The sequence below is a fragment of the Amborella trichopoda genome, chromosome 9 (genome assembly GCF_054954075.1).
Source record: "Amborella trichopoda isolate Santa Cruz 75 chromosome 9, AtrichopodaSantaCruz75HAP2 v2.0, whole genome shotgun sequence".
Lineage (NCBI taxonomy): Eukaryota > Viridiplantae > Streptophyta > Magnoliopsida > Amborellales > Amborellaceae > Amborella > Amborella trichopoda.
Genome location: NC_142344.1, coordinates 34,167,462 through 34,186,027, shown reverse-complemented (window position 1 = coordinate 34,186,027; position 18,566 = coordinate 34,167,462). Strand labels below are relative to the sequence as shown.

General features: G+C 39.7%; 2 protein-coding genes and 1 long non-coding RNA gene across 5 annotated transcripts; all 3 read right to left on the bottom strand.

The window, feature by feature from the left end:
- Nucleotides 1-3,452: 3,452 nt before the first annotated feature.
- On the bottom strand, nt 3,453-5,475 carry LOC18436642 (ubiquitin-conjugating enzyme E2-17 kDa). Its single transcript, XM_006846836.4, has 4 exons — nt 4,289-5,475; nt 4,047-4,174; nt 3,861-3,965; nt 3,453-3,789 (listed from the first exon to the last, which is right to left on the bottom strand). The coding sequence occupies exons 1-4, from the start codon at nt 4,458-4,460 to the stop codon at nt 3,646-3,648; spliced, it is 549 nt and encodes a 182-aa protein (XP_006846899.4). The 5' UTR covers nt 4,461-5,475; the 3' UTR covers nt 3,453-3,645.
- Nucleotides 5,476-5,763: 288 nt separating this feature from the next.
- LOC18436641 (rac-like GTP-binding protein ARAC3) lies at nt 5,764-18,258 on the bottom strand. 3 transcript variants are annotated; one of them, XM_011626006.3, is made up of 8 exons: nt 18,202-18,258; nt 17,709-17,996; nt 17,488-17,575; nt 17,274-17,383; nt 16,879-16,942; nt 6,473-6,537; nt 6,326-6,391; nt 5,764-6,221 (listed from the first exon to the last, which is right to left on the bottom strand). In XM_011626006.3, the coding sequence occupies exons 2-8, from the start codon at nt 17,805-17,807 to the stop codon at nt 6,117-6,119; spliced, it is 597 nt and encodes a 198-aa protein (XP_011624308.2). In that variant the 5' UTR covers nt 17,808-17,996; nt 18,202-18,258; the 3' UTR covers nt 5,764-6,116. The 3 variants fall into 3 exon arrangements, with proteins under 3 accessions (XP_011624308.2, XP_011624309.2, XP_006846898.2); XM_011626007.3 differs by having other exon boundaries at nt 17,709-17,922; XM_006846835.4 differs by having other exon boundaries at nt 17,709-17,901.
- Nucleotides 14,091-14,548, bottom strand: LOC110007474 (uncharacterized). The gene is made up of 2 exons (XR_002281327.2): nt 14,461-14,548; nt 14,091-14,306 (listed from the first exon to the last, which is right to left on the bottom strand). It is a non-coding gene; the product is annotated as an uncharacterized LOC110007474 (long non-coding RNA).
- Nucleotides 18,259-18,566: the final 308 nt, after the last annotated feature.

Below are 18,566 nucleotides of genomic sequence, written 5' to 3'. Positions count from 1 at the left end.
CTATCAAGTTTCATTGCAATCAGACATATCTAAGGCAGTGAACACAAAGAAACAATTTCGGTAAAATCGGCATGTAGCACCCTAAAATAGACTCCATAACTAGAACTATATTTTTGGTATATCAAACAGCTGTAGGACCACCACCATTGGATTCGGCATGGTCGAAAACCCTATGGGTCAAGTTTCGGCTTAATCGAGCACTTTAAGACAAAGTTATGGATAAAATATCAAAAAGGGATAGGCTGCACACTATTCCCGTGTAGCCACCTGGCACCAAAACACCATTAAAGATGGTTATTTTCATAGTCACGGGCAGTAACTTTCGGGGCCCATATCTCACTCGTTCTAAGTCGGATCGCTCTCAAATTCTTTGAGGGTATTCGTCTCATCAAGACGAACGTTTCGATATATGGTACGCCCCATGGCGATGCCCGAGCAAGGAGAAAAAACTAGAGAGAAGTTGCTGATCTGTAAAGAAAATTTCAAAAAATTCAGCAGCAGCATGCCTCACTCGAGCTGCCAAATCATGGCGCTCGCATACTTGATCAACACGAAACCAATTACATTATATGCGTAAGGTCTGAGGCTATCCCTGGTCCGTACCCCGTGTACGATGAATGGTTGGATTTTACACATGAAGGAATCAAAACTGCTGTAAATTCCGGCTGTCGGATTTCAAGATTTCGATCAAAAACTCAGGACGACAAAATCTTCATCCGGACACGAAATCGAGCTGCGTTTGTTGCCACGCGATCGTGATGGCATGCTTAGTGTGATTCAGTGAAGAAACGAAGAAAAACATCAAGAAACGAGTACACTATTGATCCAAAGTTTTTAAATTTTAAGTCTCATGATCATGGCTTAAAAACATGATTCATGGCTCGAAGTTGGTATCAAATCGATCGTCATGCAGAGCCCTACATGAAAACAATTATCTTTCAATCAAATGGGCATCAGAGCAACCCCGGATCAGTCATGAAAGATCACGCAAGTTCTCGAGCAGAAATAGGGACTGTTCTGGAATTCCACACATTTTTAGGCAGGGGCAAAACAGTCATTTTATACCCATTTTTAGAATTTCATTTAATTCAATTAAAATATAATTATCTTCAATTTTAGGTAGTTTTTTGCTATCCACCCATGTTTGTGCCCAATTCTATATAAACACGCAATGCCTAATTGTAAAAAAACCTTGGGTTCATTCTTCAACCATTCAATAATGATTTCAATTCCTGCTTAAGATCGTGGGTGCGTCTTGGAGAGAGAGAGAGAGAGGAGAGAGAATAAAAGGGCCGGTACCCCTCGATAAGGTAACTTTCTCTATCTTCCTCTTTTCTCTCTCATCTCTCTCTCTTTCTCTCTCCTCTTTTCTCTCTCATCTCTATCTCTCTCTTTCTTTCACTTCTTTTCTCTCTCATTTCTCCCTTTCTCTTTTCTCTCATCTGTATCTCTTTCTCTCTCTTCCTTTTCTAATCTATCATGTTTCTCTCTCCCTGTTCCTCTTTCTTTCTCCATTCACGCATGACGGACCTATCGTCTGGTGTGATGCCTATCTGCTCATGAGACATGAACAGTAAGCGGGCCTTAGCCCGAGTGGCGGGCCGGGCCTTTATCAAAGTTCTCTCTTCTCTCTTCTATCACAGACGGTGCAAGTCTATCGCTGCCGGTGTTCTCTATCTCTTTCTCTCTTCTGTCACAAACGGTGCAAGTCTATCCCCCCTATGTTTTCTCTCTCTTTCTCTTTTTTGTCACAGACGGTGCAAGCCTAGTGTCGCATGTGTTTTCTCTTTCTTTCTTCTCTTCTGTCATAGGCAGCGCTACGGCGAAAGGCTAGCACCGCCTGTATTTTTCATCCTTATTCTTCTATCACAGAAGGCGAAAGCCTATCGCTACCTATGTTCTTTCCCTCTCCTCTTTCTTCTGACACAGCCGATGCATGCCTAGTGCGGCCTGTGTTCCTTCTCTCTCTCTCTTTTCACAGACAGTAGAAGCACATCGCCGCCTATATTCTTTCTCTCTCTTCTCTCCTTATGTCACGGCCGATGGAGGACCATCGCTGCCTAAGTTTCATCTACTTCTTTCTCATGTCACAGCCGACAGAGTTTCATCTACTTCTTTCTCATGTCACAGTCAGCGGAGTTTCATCTACTTCTTTCTCATGTCACAGTCGGCGGAAGCCTGTTGCCAGCTGTGTTTGCACCTCATTCTTCTTCCTCACGTCATAGCCAGTGGAAGTCATTGCCCTCTGAGTCTTCTCTCTCCCCATCTCATTGCCGTCTGTGTCCTCCTTCTCCCTTCCTTCCCTTCTCTCTCTTCTTATTCTCTCATTATTTTCCCTCTTATTCTTCTCTTTTCTCTTCTTTTCTTCTTATTCTTCTTTTCTCTCTATCTTCCTGTTTTTCTTCTTTCTTTCTCTTACCCTTTCGTTTGACCAAGAGAAGTCGAGACTAGCCTTCCATGGTAGTCATGTCATTTAGCCATAATGTCGTTGTGCCAGTCAGAGTTACTGTGCCTGTATTTAGCTAGTCGGTATTGGTATTGTCGTCTAGTAGTAATTCTGTTGAGCCGGTCTGAGTTACCGAACCCATTTTATTGCCACGACGGGTCAATTACTTCCTAGTTTAGTTACTGTGTCGGTCTCACCTCTGGTCAAATTCTTCTAACCCCAATCTTTCTTCTCTCATTCTTCTCTCCCTCTTTTTGAATGTGCACGTCCGTGCACGTTCCCGAAAGGCAAGGTGGGGTCCCTTGACCCGCTTATCTTGTAACATTTGTTATGTGTATGTGATTGCAGAAGCAGGAGAAGTCAAGGGAGGCGATTTCGAACCAGTTTTACGACTGGGGGGCTTTTTTCGTGATCTAATAGGGTGCCCACGCAAGCCAGCCTGAGTAAGTCTCAAACCCATCTTAAATTCCTCTTTCATCGATTGGTCTACCTGCCCTTGTTTTTTAGCAAGATTCCCAAGAGAGCGATATCAAAGTCTCGGGTTCCCTTGAAACCTGAGACGCCTGTCACCTGATCATCCGGATCTAGAGGGCGAGATCGAGGCACCTAACCAGTAGTCTTCATGTAATTTTCTAAATATCATGACCCAACCTGGATCTGATCTAAGTCAAATGGACCCATACCTAACTTGTTGGGTCTAATATCCCAGTCCAGACCCAGACCAAGACCAGGGCTGGGTTGATGTATGGGTCAAGCCAACCTGATTGACATTTTCCAAAGCCACCCGGCTGGGTGGGTGATTTGAAAGTTGTAGTCCATGTTTATTTTCCTGAAATGCAAATAACTTTGTAGAATTGAAGGTGCTAGAATAGAATCATAGGCGTTTCGTCAAAGCCACGGTGTATGCGGTAGTTTCATGTATAAAATTATACAATAATTCAGCAATATAAAAAGTTCCACCACCCCAAACTCTTAAAAATATGAAGAAAATATTCAAGAAACAAACTTGGAAATCTTGCAGTGTCAATTATAAAGACGAAGTGCCATTACACACAAGTGCACTTAAGCGCAGTCATCAACTACTCATACAACAACACATCCAGAAACACCTTCCGATGGATTTGTTCCGCTTTATTCGGTCTCTTGCCATAATGGCAACAGCTCTCTCATGGGAGAGAGTGAGAGTGCATGTGTGTGTGTCATCCCATTGCATATTTCCGAGTCCAGCTTCGGGCGGTGTAATCGTATTTGTATCGGTCAGTTTTGCACACGTGCGCAATCTCAGGAACCAGAGGGTCGTCAGGATTGGGGTCTGTGAGCAGCGAGCATATTGACAGCAATACCTGCAACACACCATTTTTCGAGTGATCAAAAGAGGTTTACAGAGTTGTAGAGAAGTGGTTGAGCGAGGGACCTTGGATATAGTGAGAGCAGGGCTCCACTGCTCTTTGAGAATGTCAAGACAGATGTTGCCATTGCTGTTGATATTGGGATGGAACACTTTGGTCCTGAATGCAACCTGCATTTTCACCACAAACACCTCTCAATCCTGGAGATATAACCTCTAAATTTGGAAGTAGGAGGAAGAAGGCCCCTCTACCTTAGGGGGTTTGAAAGGGTAATCAGGGGGGAAGTGAATGTTGACGAGGAAGACACCGCCAGCATATGGGCTGTCGTTAGGACCCATGATGGTTGCCTGCCAGTGAAACATATCATCTGCTACAGGACCTGCCAATTTAACCTTCCATACTCAAACCTCTCTCTCTCTTTTCTTCCCCATTATATTTTCTCTGAAAGAGCAAACCAAAAGAAGAAAAGCAAATGCAGAGAGAGAGAGAGCACCTGCACTGCATGAAGTTGGTGGGTCTCTCTGGAGATCCTTGAGCTCTTTGATGATCCTTTTGGACGCCATTGGAGGGAGAAGGGTATGCATGGATGACAGGTTCAAGGGGGAAGGGTGGTATATAGAGGGGGAGAGATAGAGAATCTGGAAGATGGTCGCCGAGTGGGACATCTAGAAAAGCAGTCATTCAAGAATCTTATGTTTTCAAGTGTGCTACTCTACCGCTTTATGCTGAACATATATATATATCTCCACTGAGCTTTATTAGTTGAAGTGGGGCGGGGCAAGACTTGGACATCACAAGAATACAATTGACCGCTACCGATTTGAGGGGCTCACAAATTGAAGCAGAGAAAAAACATAAAAAGGCATGCATATTCCAACTATTTCATTCCTGACTTTTGTGATACACTCAAGCTATTAGATTTCAAATCGGATGATTGTATGTAATTGTAACCTCCCCATATCAAAAATAAATAATCGTATGTAAATGTGACCTCTCCGTATCAAAGATAAATAATCACATTGTAGACAATCCCTTCTACAAATATTTGGCACCTGGGTAGGGATAGCATCCGAATTAAAACAATTGAGGTATCCAGAATCGAGTAAAAGAAAACTGGGAACATGTAGTGCAGGAACCTTTGCAAGCTTCAAGTTTCTTTAATTTGCAAAAAAAATCCAAAGGGCAAGTGGGTTGATTTTCCCCGAAAGCCAACCATCATTTAAATCCCTGCCAACCATCATTCAAATCCCTGCGGACCATTGGATTTGATGTGTACGGTCCAGATGAAGCCAGTGAAAAGTAATCAGGAATCATGCTGACTTTCAATATTGAAACAGCACATATTCGTGCTTAGCCCCCGCATCTTTTTTTTCTGGTGGAGCACGCACAAATATCCCCCCACTCAGCGAGTCAATATGCTGATGTTTTACTCGTGCGAGTTTTCCCTCATTAAAATTTACAAAGCCCGTTAGCGTCCAAAAATAAACCCACAAATAGAAAGCGAAACAATTTAAAGGAAGATCAGACATTATTTTGCTCATCTTCTCTCGCTCTCTACCCCTAAGCTCAGCCATCAATTATTTTGCTCATGTTACCTCTCTTTCTCTCTCTCTCTGTTTAATCTCAACAATCTATTATTTTGCTTAAGTTCTCTCTCTCGACATACATACACTAGCTGTCTATCCGGTGAGAACGAGCTGTCTATCGGGTGAGAACGAATCGACACGGGAGGCGCCACATCTCAATGTCCAAACTCCACCCGTGGAAGAAAAAGCCACCCATCATCCATCTATGCAAATTATAATCGCCACAGGACACGTGAATATTTTGCAGATGGATCGTAAAAATAAGTCAAGTCCGTAAACAAGCAGAAACACGAGCACTGGGGCATCCATCATCGAACTAAAAAATAAGGTGCCTCCATGAACGTGCCAGTACACCACATCATCATGCAAAGAGAACTGGTGATGGTCATGTGCAAACCTTGTACTAATTTAATATATAAAAGATAAAGATACACAGAATGTGAAAGAGCTGCATGGTCCATGCACGGAAATAGTCACGAGGCAGGGTCTTTCTCACCTCCCTCTGCTAGAAATCTTTCCTAGAAGAAGCATCTCTGAGTTAGCCTTCATATAGATCACCACAAAACCCAAAATAGAAACAATTCACCTGATGATTTTCCATGCTCTAAAAATGTCAGAGGACTATACACCCCAAGACCAGCTTCCTTAGAGATTAAGAGTGAGAGAGAGAGATGGTGAGAGAAAGAAGAGAGATAGCATGAACGGTGGGTCGGTGGCCTTTTTCTCTCGCTAGAATCACAAGATGGAACAGCCCTTTTGTGCCTTTCTCTTCTTTTTCTTCTTCTGCTTGGGCGGCTGGAGAACCACCTTAATGGCTGCATCGAAAACTGCCTTCACATTCTGCACAATTATAAAAGACAACAAAAAATGTACATCAACTAACAATACCTCACACATAATGCAATAGACCAAACCAAAATGTCTCCAAGAAAAGAAGCAGAAACCTGTTGCGTCTTGGAACTGCACTCTATGTATGCAGGAGCTCCAATCAGTTTCTTCAGCTCTTCTCCCTACAAAACACAACCGTCAGAAAGTACAATAAGATGGCACATAGAAAAAGGAGAGGAGTCTTCAAATGGATGGTAAGGTACCTGGAGAGTAGTGATGGGCACTGCACCTGGGTGATCTATAAAGAACTGCTTGTCATCTCGAAGATCTGCACAAACAAACCTCTATTACTCACTTTGGAAGTGTCGTTACAGAGAAAAACATTTGATGAAAGACTATGACCTTTGTAACCTTAAAAGGACAAATGCAAAGGTAGCACCTACTGTAAACATGCTCAGCATATTATTAACTATGCTTTTCAATTATGATGCTCAGGTACAACAAAGGACATATCCAAGACAATTTTCTGTTGACAACGCACATCTCTGAATATCATCCCCCAACTCAACCATTTTCAAGTATCAGTATATCTTTAGTCTCATCCATGTAGATATGTTTTTGTGTGTGTTTATCAGAGAGGGGGGAAAGAGAGTACTCTGCCAATCATAGAGTCCAAAGGCTCATTGGGCAGCCTCAAGCTTCATCATCATCTCTACCCAAATTATCAGAAATATTTGTGAATCACTTTTGATGGTATCAATGTTTGGGTAAAGCAAAGGACACATATTAAGACAATTTTTTGTTGAGGATGCATATGTCCTGGAAATATCCACCGAACTCAACCATTTCCAAGTAGTTGTGCATATTAGACTCGTTCAACTTCATGTCATGCAAAGTGTCTATGTTGTTGTTGTTGTTGTGTGTGTGAGGGGGAGAGAGAAAAGCACCTAAAAACCAGAAACACCACAAAACTTGTAGTACATTCAGGTATAAACAGTTAACCCACCAATGGATTGTAAATAACCTAATACACACAGTGCCAGAGGGAACTCCCATGCAAACAACATGGATCAATGGTATATTTGGCAGTCTCAAGCTTCATCATCATCTCTACCCAAATTACCAAAAACTTCATTCTTTGTGAATCACTTTCCACAGTATCAAATCAAGGATGTCATGAAGCAAAAGAAATCTATGGAAGTTGTAACCCCAAAAAATAAAAAATAAAAGGGTGAACACAAAACATTAAAGTCCAAACTTTTCACTTCACCGAGCAGGGAAACTGACCAATCAGAAACACAAAACAACACAATCAACAGAAAAAACAGTATTGGGAACGTCAAGCCTTGTTACTTCTAAAGAAGATACAAATAAAAGATCTGTGAAAAAGACAAACCATGAAATAGATATCATAAAGATAATTTGTTGTCCAGTGCAGCAAAGTTTGGAATGTACTGAACAGGTAGGGACCCTCAAACTCACTTCACCAAGCAGGAAAAATGTTTCATTACACAAGATTTATAGAAGTTAGCGATCAGAAATGCAAGACAATACATTCAACAGAAAAAACAGCTTTGAGAATGTCAAAATGGAGCCTTATTACTTCTAAAATAAGATACAGACAAAAAAATCGTGAAAAAGACAAACTACGAAATAGAAATGATGGAGACAATTTGTTGTTCAGTGGCACCAAAGTTTGGAATATATTGAACAGGTTGGGGCCCTCACAAGTCACCAACATAAGCTTGTGATGTGCATGTTTGCACACCCACAGATTGTGTAACAGGATCTTTGCTGTGCCATAAAGTAAAGCTGGACAGCTATTAGACCAGCTTTGCTTTATGGGGTGCAGTGTTCAAAAATTTGGCCGCCCAACAGCCTAGGCGGAACCTAGGAGGGGCACCTAGGGGGCTTGCGTCAAGGCAGCCACCTCGATGCAAGTTGCCGAGGGCGGCACCTAGGGGGCTAGCGTCAAGGCGGCCGCCTCAATGCAAGTTTCCGAGGGCAGAAAAATGCCCTCCGATACGGTCTAAATAGTAATTTTTCGTCCCAAAAAATGGGGGAAAACGGTTTTGGGGAACATTCTAAAGCCCCAAAACCAAATCCGTGCCATCTAGAGAGAGAAAAAACCCCCAAAAACCTCTATTTAGTGATTTATCGAAAGATTGATAAATTTTTTACTTTTTCAATTTCTTCCAAAATCAAAGGCAATGCTTCGTAGTTTTCGAAGCTTCTAGTGGTCAATAGTGAGGACTTTTGGTGATCGAATAGACGAGGTTTGGGTTTTGATATTTTTATATGGATATTTTTAGTGGAAACCATTTGAGATAGTTCAGGGAGAGAGAGGCAGTAAAGGGAGATAGCGTCAAAAACATGAGAGATTAAGCAAATGCTTTGAGAAGCACAGAAGTAAATAAGAAATGTAATCCTCAATAACAGGTTTTGAAATCAACAGATGTGCATAGGAAACACAAGATATTGAATGAAATGCAGGAAGAAAACATACAGGAAAAGTGCATTTTCCACAATTTCGGGGAATAGGATTGTACCAGTTCCTAGAACAAAGTTTTTAGGATATAGGCTTCCAAAAAATAATGAACTTTCTTCGTCAACAACAGTAACTCCTTGAATAAATAGGGGATGAAAATCTTCTACTCTAAGTTATTTAATTGCATCATATCCTTATCTTGATTTTCCCGAGAACAAAATCCTTAGGATGTAACAGAAAGTAGAGAAGCAAAGGAGAATGTACATTTGAGCTAGGTCCAACGAAGATTTTATCAAGCTAAACCAGCCACACACACCAATGAATAAAAGGTATTAGTATTCAAAGAAACTGCAGATCTTTTGAAACTGATAACAAAATTTATGGAAAAAAAAATTACAAGCATCATCCAAAATAAAGCTACGAGTGGTCTAACATCTCGGCAGCAACTACCAAATCACTCATTTGACATAAATACATCATGCCCCTTGTCGACTAACAGATCAATCACTTGCAGCAGCCCAAAACATTGATATTAGCTCTAAGTCAATAAGTAATTCAGATTTAAATCTTCCTAGTAAGATATACCTGGCACCCAAGGTCGCATAGATCTCAATAGCAAATTAACTATATTTTGAACCATATAATGTAAATATGAACCATCTTGCAATTATGAAATTCATGGAAGGAACCTAGCATAATTTTAGGTGAGTAAAAAACCTCACGTAATATTCAGGACACAGATTTCCAACAGGAACAAATGCTTTAACTTTGGTTAGGTTGGGACAAAAGGCTTCACATGAAACTTTCAGGTTTCCAGCAATTAATAAGTTAATGCTTCCTATATCTCCTATCCATCTCATAATGTATAGTGCAAGACCCCAACTAGAGAAGAGCATATACAAAAAGATCACTACCAGTAACTCTTATAACCTCCACACATCCATTAATGATCTTTCCAGCTCCTCAAGCCACAATAGAAGGGCCAGGTTGAATGCATAATTACAATTATTCTCGTCAAAAAAAACTTGCAAGTTTCTCCACCCTAAATGACAAATCTTACCATTTTATTTTATCATGCCCATTGACTGTTCATTCTTTTGTAGACCTCTCTCTCTCTCTCTCTCTCTCTCTCTCTCACACACACACATGCACACACACTCACAGCCCAATATTCCTCTCTAATCAAACCATTTCTCTCTCTCTCTATCTCAATCTATGCAGGGTGTCTCTCTTTCCCCTATTTCTTGTAGCTGAGTGCCTTCACATTTCTGTCCCCCTTGAAGGTCTTTAGATCAGCCTTTCCTGGTTCCAATTCTCAGGGTTTTTGAAGAAGAATGAGAGGCACATTGCAGATGATTTTGATTTTTACGTGAGAAGCGAGAGGGGTGATCGGGTTTTGAAAAAGAAGCATAGCACAGTAGATTTGGTTTTCAAGAGGGGGAGGGAGAGAGATGATTCCATTTCCCAGGGTTTTGGGTGGAAAGATGAAAAGAGAGAGAGAGAGAGAGAGAGAGAGAGAGGTGGTTCCATGGCTCCATTTCCCAGGGTTTCTAGCGGGAAGATGAGCAGTGACAGTTGATTTTGATGAGATAGAGAGAGCCTCTGTGATTCTAGTCCCATGGTTTTGAAAAAGGAGAAGCATATCATAGCTCTGTGAGAGAGAACCGAGCTCCTACGATTCTTTTTATCAGTAACACTTTCCCATGTTTTTCAATTGTGAAGAGTAGGTTTTCTCTCTCTAGAGTTTAGTGGGAGAAACAAGGTTTTCGAGTGCTTTTTCATATTAAAAAATGCCTCTTAGAATCCCTACTTTTAGTGGGGCAAACCAAATTAGAGAGTTGTGACATGAGGAGGTTTGTGACAGGAGCGGGTGGCTGGGCACCTTTCCTCTACCCTAAGAGAGGAAGGGTGGGTATGAAAAGATAGATCCTGACAACTTCAAGTCAAGAAACTAGTTAGCCAAAAAAAAATAACAAAATCAACTCCCAGTAGAATATTTTGGAATGCAGATTGTTTAGCATGAAATTGGTAGCTTTTTTTATTTCCATAAAAAAATCTAGCAATATCCAAACGGGTTTAAACCCCTCAAGATTTTATTTGCGTTATCCTCCAAACTACCAAATTTGCATAAATCCAAACTGGCCCTACGTTAATAACTGTTCCTCCCACCATCTATTTTAGTTTCAGAGCAAAGTTTCTCATCCTTGCCAAAAAAGGGCATAGTTTCAGATCGTTTCAATCAGCATGTCCCATCCATGAGAAACTGATAGCCAAAAAGTACCAAAAATTTACTGAAGACATTTGTACTTCAAAAACAATTTACTAGTTCACTCCTGAACATAATCCCAGTAATGCAATAAAGAAATGCGGGTAACATTTAATCTTGGCCACCGAGGAAAATTCTCACCCATTAGTCATCAACCATGCTCATGTTCAACTATTAAGGATGACAACTCTAGGGAAGTCAAACCAGGAGGCAGCGGCCTTGTCCCAGACATATCAAAGAATGTCAAGCAATTCATCTTCCAAAACTTTCTTTGCAAATAAAAGATGGAACCAGCCCAGAGAAAGAGGGTCCCAGCTAACCATATAAAATTCATAAAAATATTTCATAGAAGATTCTCCCACCCACCTTCTGCATGACTCCGACTACGCGTTTGAAGAAAAAGAAACGATGTTTTCCAACACCTGGCACAAATGCAATGTCATGGATAAAAATTGAAATTATGGTAAAGATTGGGGAATTCTGCCTCAAACTAGCCTCTTCACACAGGAGTGGCTTTCAGATCCATCCTACCAAAATATCAACACTACTTATTTCTGGATGTAAATGATAACATATCTACAACATTTACGAGACTGTTTTGGCCCAAATTCATACCAAACATTCCAGACATCTGCAAAAGTAAGCTTACCTATAGCTATTTTAGATATTTAGGTATCATTTGAGGAGTTCCAATGGAAAATGACTTTGATCCAGAAACAAAATAAGACAATCACATAGAATATAACCTAAGAGGCAAGGACCTCCTAGAACAAAATATTGCATCCGGGAAATTCCAGGGTGGCCCAATTTCAATAACAGCAATCTCCAACATTTTGGGAATTAACTTTCAACCCGTGGGAAATTGAGAAATGGCCAATCCGAGCCATGAAAAGCACCTTAGGGATATTTTACAATGCTCACCGGATCACCAAAAGAAAGTTATCAGTTATGCATGAACCTAAAATGAATGTAGTGCAGAGATACTGCATAGCAAAGGTAAGTGATCAGCAACAGCAAGTTCTCAATTAAGCATGAATGCAATCCCAATCATGCAAGGGAAAGTGAACAGGAAGGAAAAGTTCTTTGAAAGGTTACTGCTCAGCAGGGACATGATGTTTGTGTTGATATATTTACTAAAAATGATATCTCAGATTGTCAGTTTCTCCTCTCTTCAAAAAAGAGATATTTTGGTTTCTCTTACTTCATTGACATCCCACCTTGATGCTGCCAAACCTCTCTACGTATAATAAAAAAATTGATAGGTAGTTCCATCTAAGGCATCTTCACATCCTGAACCAGTTACAGGACCTGGGTACTAAATCAAGTAGCCCTTCCATTCTTGTGACAACTAACATGTTCATCAATCTTTGCATCTATGGATGGTTTTTCACATTCCTTCCTCAGTTTCTCAGATTCTCAGTTCTCTTTCCTTCAGAAAATGACATCTCAGTTTCTCTTATGACATTGACACGCCAATGTGGATGCTCCCAAACCTCTCTAGGTGTACCAAAAAAAAAAAAGCGACAGGTAGCTCCTACTAAGCCTTGTCACATCCTGAACCAGTTACAGGACCAGGGTACTGAATCAAGTATCCCTTCCATTACTAGTGAACAACTAACATGTTCATCAATCTTTGCATCTATCGACTAAATTCCTTCCTAATCCCAATATTAGGAGATGCAGTAGAAGATTTGAAGAAATTAACCATAATCACATTCACCATATGGCTTAAAAAAGGATTAAAGTTGGTATATAACTGCAAAAATCAAGTCTGATGGTGGACTCAGTCACTCTAAGGCACAGAGTTTTGCTCAGGGAAGGACATAGCATGGATAAAAGAAATATTTTTCTCCTGCATTCTAAAACTACTATTGAAAAATATTATTATTCACACACTCATGCAATTGGTTTCCATAAAACAGTAGGCATCTCCGTATGGATGTGACAATGTCTTCCACCATGGGGTGTTAAGAGGTACACCTTCTCTACCTCCAAGTAATCAGTCTTCCTTGCTAAGTATTAAAGCATCAAAAGGCAGTATATGGAATCCACCATGCACTAGGAGCTTGGTCCGAGAAGACTACTAATTCATGACTCGAACGGCATTAAATTTGACATGACCTCTATTTTTAAGCTCTACAAGAAGGAGAGTGTGCATTAATTGGTCTGTGTGGGTGAAAGAGTAATCAAAATTCAAAACAAGGAATACTAGTTCTAGATGCAATATATCCGTGTACTCGAACCTCGAAGTTACAAAACAATCTCATATATATCTCTATCCAAACAAGTATGGAAAGAATGTGATGGACATAGTCAAATTCCATGCAGCATCTGAAGAAGATCCTACACATTATAGGAATACATTTCAGAAGTTTCGTATATTTGCCTATGAGTCACTATCTATATTGTTCACAATGTCAATAAATTTGTCATTTGTCTTTAATCTTTGTCAAGCTTCATCTAACAGCAATTTGCCATATTCTTAGATGTAAAAGAGATCATTATGCATCTCTCTCACATATCTCCTTCTGTAAAGCTCGGCACGTTTGCATCAAAATGTTTCCACCAGCATTCCGTGCCTCGCCAAAGTCCACTCGGATTCGAGCAAGTTACTTTGACTCGCCTCGGGTGAGGCCATGTAACACCAAGTTCCATAGCAACTTGCCCCACATGATTTTGGTAGTTTTTAAGATGATTTGAGAACTTTCAAAAAAAATTCCCTTTTTTAAAAAAAATTTCTGAAATATTCAAAATCAAAATCAAAATTTTCAATAATCCATATTTTATAGATCTTTTTCATCTTTTTAGTCTTCTAATGCTTTCTATCGCCTCTTTTACTTTTTTCTTATTTTAACTATTTTAACAAAAAATGACCTTTTTCTGGTTCTACGTGACTCAGCGAAGTCCACTCGGACTCTGCCAAGTTACTTCCCTTGGCCAAGGGCCGGGTAAGTTGGCCAAGACAAGTTTCTGAACCTTGGTTAATACATCTCCCTGGGTGGTCATTAGTTCCCTAGAACTGTAAAAGAAAGACTTGAAGTCAAAATCAAGCACAAAGCCGAGTGATGTTCTCCATGGACATTACGACTCCATCGGTAAATGGCAAACTACACAGTACAATTCAAAATGCATCCAATCCAATATCTCACAAATCCATAAACATATCATCAGAGAGAATCTCATTCAAGAACAAATTTTTGTACCACATACTCATCTGATTTTGAGTTGTTTAATGTGTCAAACAAGGCTAAGAAACTAAAATTCATAAAGTAAATTTGCTCAATTTCCCTAACAAGAAAAATAACGTTTTCTCGATCATCGATTTCCAATCTCCTGTGCCTCCCTGAAAGTAGAAAGCCCATCATAGTGGCTGTGCTTCTTCCATATCAGAGTTAACACACCATTGAATTTGAATAGAAATGAAATCAACTAGATTTATCAAGAGAGAGATAGAGAGAAAGGCAGCAATCAAGAAAAAAGAGATTACAATGTCCCACCTAAGGCAAGAATTCACCATGCTGTAAATATAATGCTTTATTCTGGGAACATGTTCAGGTTCCTCAGAATATGCTTTCGGCATTGATCTACACAAATTCTCCATACATATAAAACATTTAAAGGATGTCAACATAAATAATTACCTATATCAAACAAGAAAAACAACATGAAAAGCTATCACCCAAGCAAACAAGAAGCACCGAAGCAGGAAAACAGTAAAGGAGTATCCAATTTGGTATATTTTTAGTCCAATTAGCAATCACAAAAGTAAAATGTTTATGCAAAGATAAAAGATAAGAAAAAGGAACAAGTACAAAAAATAAAAAGATAAAATGAGGAACCATAGGAACTTCAAGGCCCCATTGGATGGTCAGTGTGCATCTTATAGGCAGAGGTCACAGAACAGAGGACCTATGGAAACTAGATACCACTATTTTAAATTATGGACAACACAAAAACCAAATCCCCCCCAATAACCAAAACATTCAAAAATGCTATTTCAAAAATGTCAAGACTTCAAAAACATAGGAAAAGCAATGATGCATAGATTGGTCATGGATGGGGGGTCATGGATGGGGAGCCATGGATGCACTCAAGCACCATTGCAACAAGAGATGTAAAAAAGTCAAGCGCCCAAATGTACACTCTCTTCTTCAATCCTTAACAGAAAGAACTCTCTTATCCAAAAGAGAAGGTTTCCTCTTTAAAACCCACCATTTCTTGGGGGAAGGGGTTGTTAAAAAATTCAGGGAAAAAAATTCCAACCAACGTTGGCCAAAATCTTTGAAAAAAGGGCACAAGTATGCGCACTGATACTTGGCCAACGGTATCAACATGGGCAATGGTTCAGGCCTCAAAACAACATGACTACAAAATATTTGAAGAAAGGGTACAAGTGTGCAAATTGATACATGTACCTCATATGGACAAAAGACTAGTAGGGTTCCAGCTTCATCATCATTAGTTAAGGTGCAACAGTTGCAGCACTGCATCCCAAATCCATATCATACCACATAGTTCTTCAAGCCAGTTCTTGTAAGCATTTCACTTTTTCTTTTTATTGGACACATGGTCCTGCTAGTTTGTTCTGGTACAGTTTTATTACGATGATAACTCTGAAGAAAGCATTCATCTTAAGATAGTATATATCTAACCAATGTCAGTAAAAGCACTCACCTAGGCACCGCCTAGAGAGGGGGTGCAGTAAGATTATCAGAAAGACAAACCTAAACAGCAGGCACCTAATCCGCATACCCAGGTGCCTCTTGTAGGTTCTAAAAACCGCCAAGACCAATAGAATAGTATATTAAGGTTTCATCAAGTGTAAATTAACCATACTTCGTCATAATATGCAGGGATGTTATTATGTATTTGCATGCATGTATATAGCACTTTTAAGATTGTACATAACAGCACAAACATATTTTGGCTTTTTGAGAAAAAGGATAAGAAACATACACCACTACATAAATTACAAATTGATGACTTTTTTCCCGATATTCACTGCCTAGGAACTCAAAGGCGCCTGCTTAGGCAGGGTAGCCCCATCACCACCTAAATGCGCATCCACCCATTCACAAGATTCAATGTTGATTACAAAGCTGAATTACATTCAAATATAGGGAGGCATTATTCTACATGACACAACTCAATTGTGCATAAGGAAAAAATGAGAATAATTACTTTCTTGAAAGAACAAGAAAAATTAGGTCCTAATCTGTCCAAATCTAAGTCAAATCAATTTAAATTGGATTAAATCAGCCGATAACAGCTGCAATGTGCATTTTCAGACCCAGAAACATTCAAAAAACGATAAATCAGCCAATAAGATTCTATCTTGGAAAAAAGTTGGAGTTTATACGTTCTCATCACAAACAAATGACACCCAAAATAAAATAACAAATAAAAGCTTTAAAATGCAATCAAAGAAAACTATTTGAAGGTCACACCCAAAATAGCGTCAAAAGCAGCCACACAGCAATATAAAGAAAGCCCTATAAATACATGAATGATGGTTAGCATACGGTTAGATGCCTTTGAAAGAGTGCCATGTCCATTCACATAATAAGAAAGCACAAATATGAACACAAACAATGACAGGTTTCAGCCAATACCCATTTTCTAGACAAATCAATCTAGAATAAAGTTACCAAAAATCAATAGCCTAAAGTAAAGCTTGTGTGATTCTTTGGAGCAACATAATTGGTCCTATATACACAGCATTGGTAAACTAAAAACAAATTACCACTCCTGTAAATTCCATAAGAAGTAAGACGGAATGAAAGATGCATGAATAACAATGTTAGGCACGCATGCACAGTTAAGGAGATTTCAACATATGAATTATGTTAGAATGTAATAAAACAAAGCCTGTGAAAATTATCAAAAAAAAAATAAAGTTGTTTAGAAAACCTTACCAAGCTTTGTCCCAACCAGAATTATCGGAACACCAGGAGCGTAATGCCTAAGTTCAGGAATCCACTGCAACAGATAGAAAGAAAACGCTTAATTCACACAAAGTTAAACAGTGAACTCTGTTAAAAAATTCTATAAAAACAAAAACAAATATATATATATATAGGCTTGTAGAACCCAACTGCATAATCAAATACCATCAGACATGACAAACAGTGCAAATCAACTCTACTCCTTCAAAGGAGGCAACAGCAGGGAAGATTGATAAAAAAAATAACAACTAGTAAAAGACCAAACCACTGACAAAGTCATCTAAGTGTCCTTTTTCTCCTTGTAGTATGACAGCAAAAGGTACAAATAAAAAATTGTCATAAAAATGATATTAAAAAAAAGCTACCTTCTTTGCAACATTTTCGTAGCTGGCTTTGCTGATAAGAGAAAAGGCCAAAAGAAACACATCTGCTCCTCGATAGCTCAAAGGTCTTAACCTATTGTAATCCTCCTGACCTGCGATCCAGATTCACATGAGACCTTAAAATCCCAAATCTTCCTCGAAATGCCAAAAAGAACAAAAGAGACTCAATTTTTCACAAAGAAACTCCCGATCTCACCAGCCGTATCCCACAATCCAAGGTTCACAGTGTTCCCATCCACAACAACATTCGCACTAAAGTTATCAAAAACAGTAGGTACATAGTCCTGTTCATAAAAACAAATCAATTATCAAGGAAACCACAATGGAAAGAATACATCAACGAAAAAAAAGAGAAGATTGTTTTGAAAATCAGAGAAATGTAAAGGATCGAAAATCCAGATTAAGGTGAAGACTTACAGTGGGGAACGTGTTGCTGGTGTACGAGATGAGCATACAGGTTTTTCCTACGGCACCATCACCAACTGTAACACATTTTATGAACCTGGAGGCACTCATGGCTGTCTCTGCAAAGAACCTTCCTATTCTTCCTCCTCAGCTAAGACAATGTCATTAAAAAGACCTCCATTCTCTGAATCTACCAAAAGGCATCCTTCGAAAGCAAACACCACCACTCAAAAGAGAATAACCAAAATCAGCAGATCCCGAGAACCCTAATCCCTAACCCTAAGCCTAGAGAGAGAAATTCTGTAGCGAAAGAGAAGAAAGAAACAAAGGGAGGGGAAAAGCGTGCAGTTAGAAAGCGATAAGGAGAAACCCTAATCCGAGAAGAGAGGGCGCGTAAATCAGATGAAAAGAGGGAAATGGTTGGGTGTAAGGGATGTCGGAAACCCTAACCCTAACACCCTGGAACAGAGAGATTGGCGGAGGAGAGAAGAATGGAGGAGCGTACCTTTGGCGAAGAGAGGTGCGGCTGAATCGGTCACCAAGCCTTCTTCCTTCTCTCTACAAAAAGAAAGCCAGCCAGGCCGCACCAACAAGTTTTAGAGAGAGAAAGTATTAGAGAGAGAAACAAAAACGCAAGAGAAAATTCACGAGTTAAAAAGTCGACGCAAACCATACATTAATAAATCTGGGAACGTATTTATTTGTTTCCTTACTTTACCCACTCCCACAACCTACTAATCATTGTGCCCTTCCGTTTTCATCCCCGGAGAAAATACCCTTGTCTTCCTATTTGTTTCAGATATGCCCTTTCGCTTGTTTTTAATAGCTGGCGAGGGTGTTCTGGGTATATCCATAGAAGGGTTGGGATGT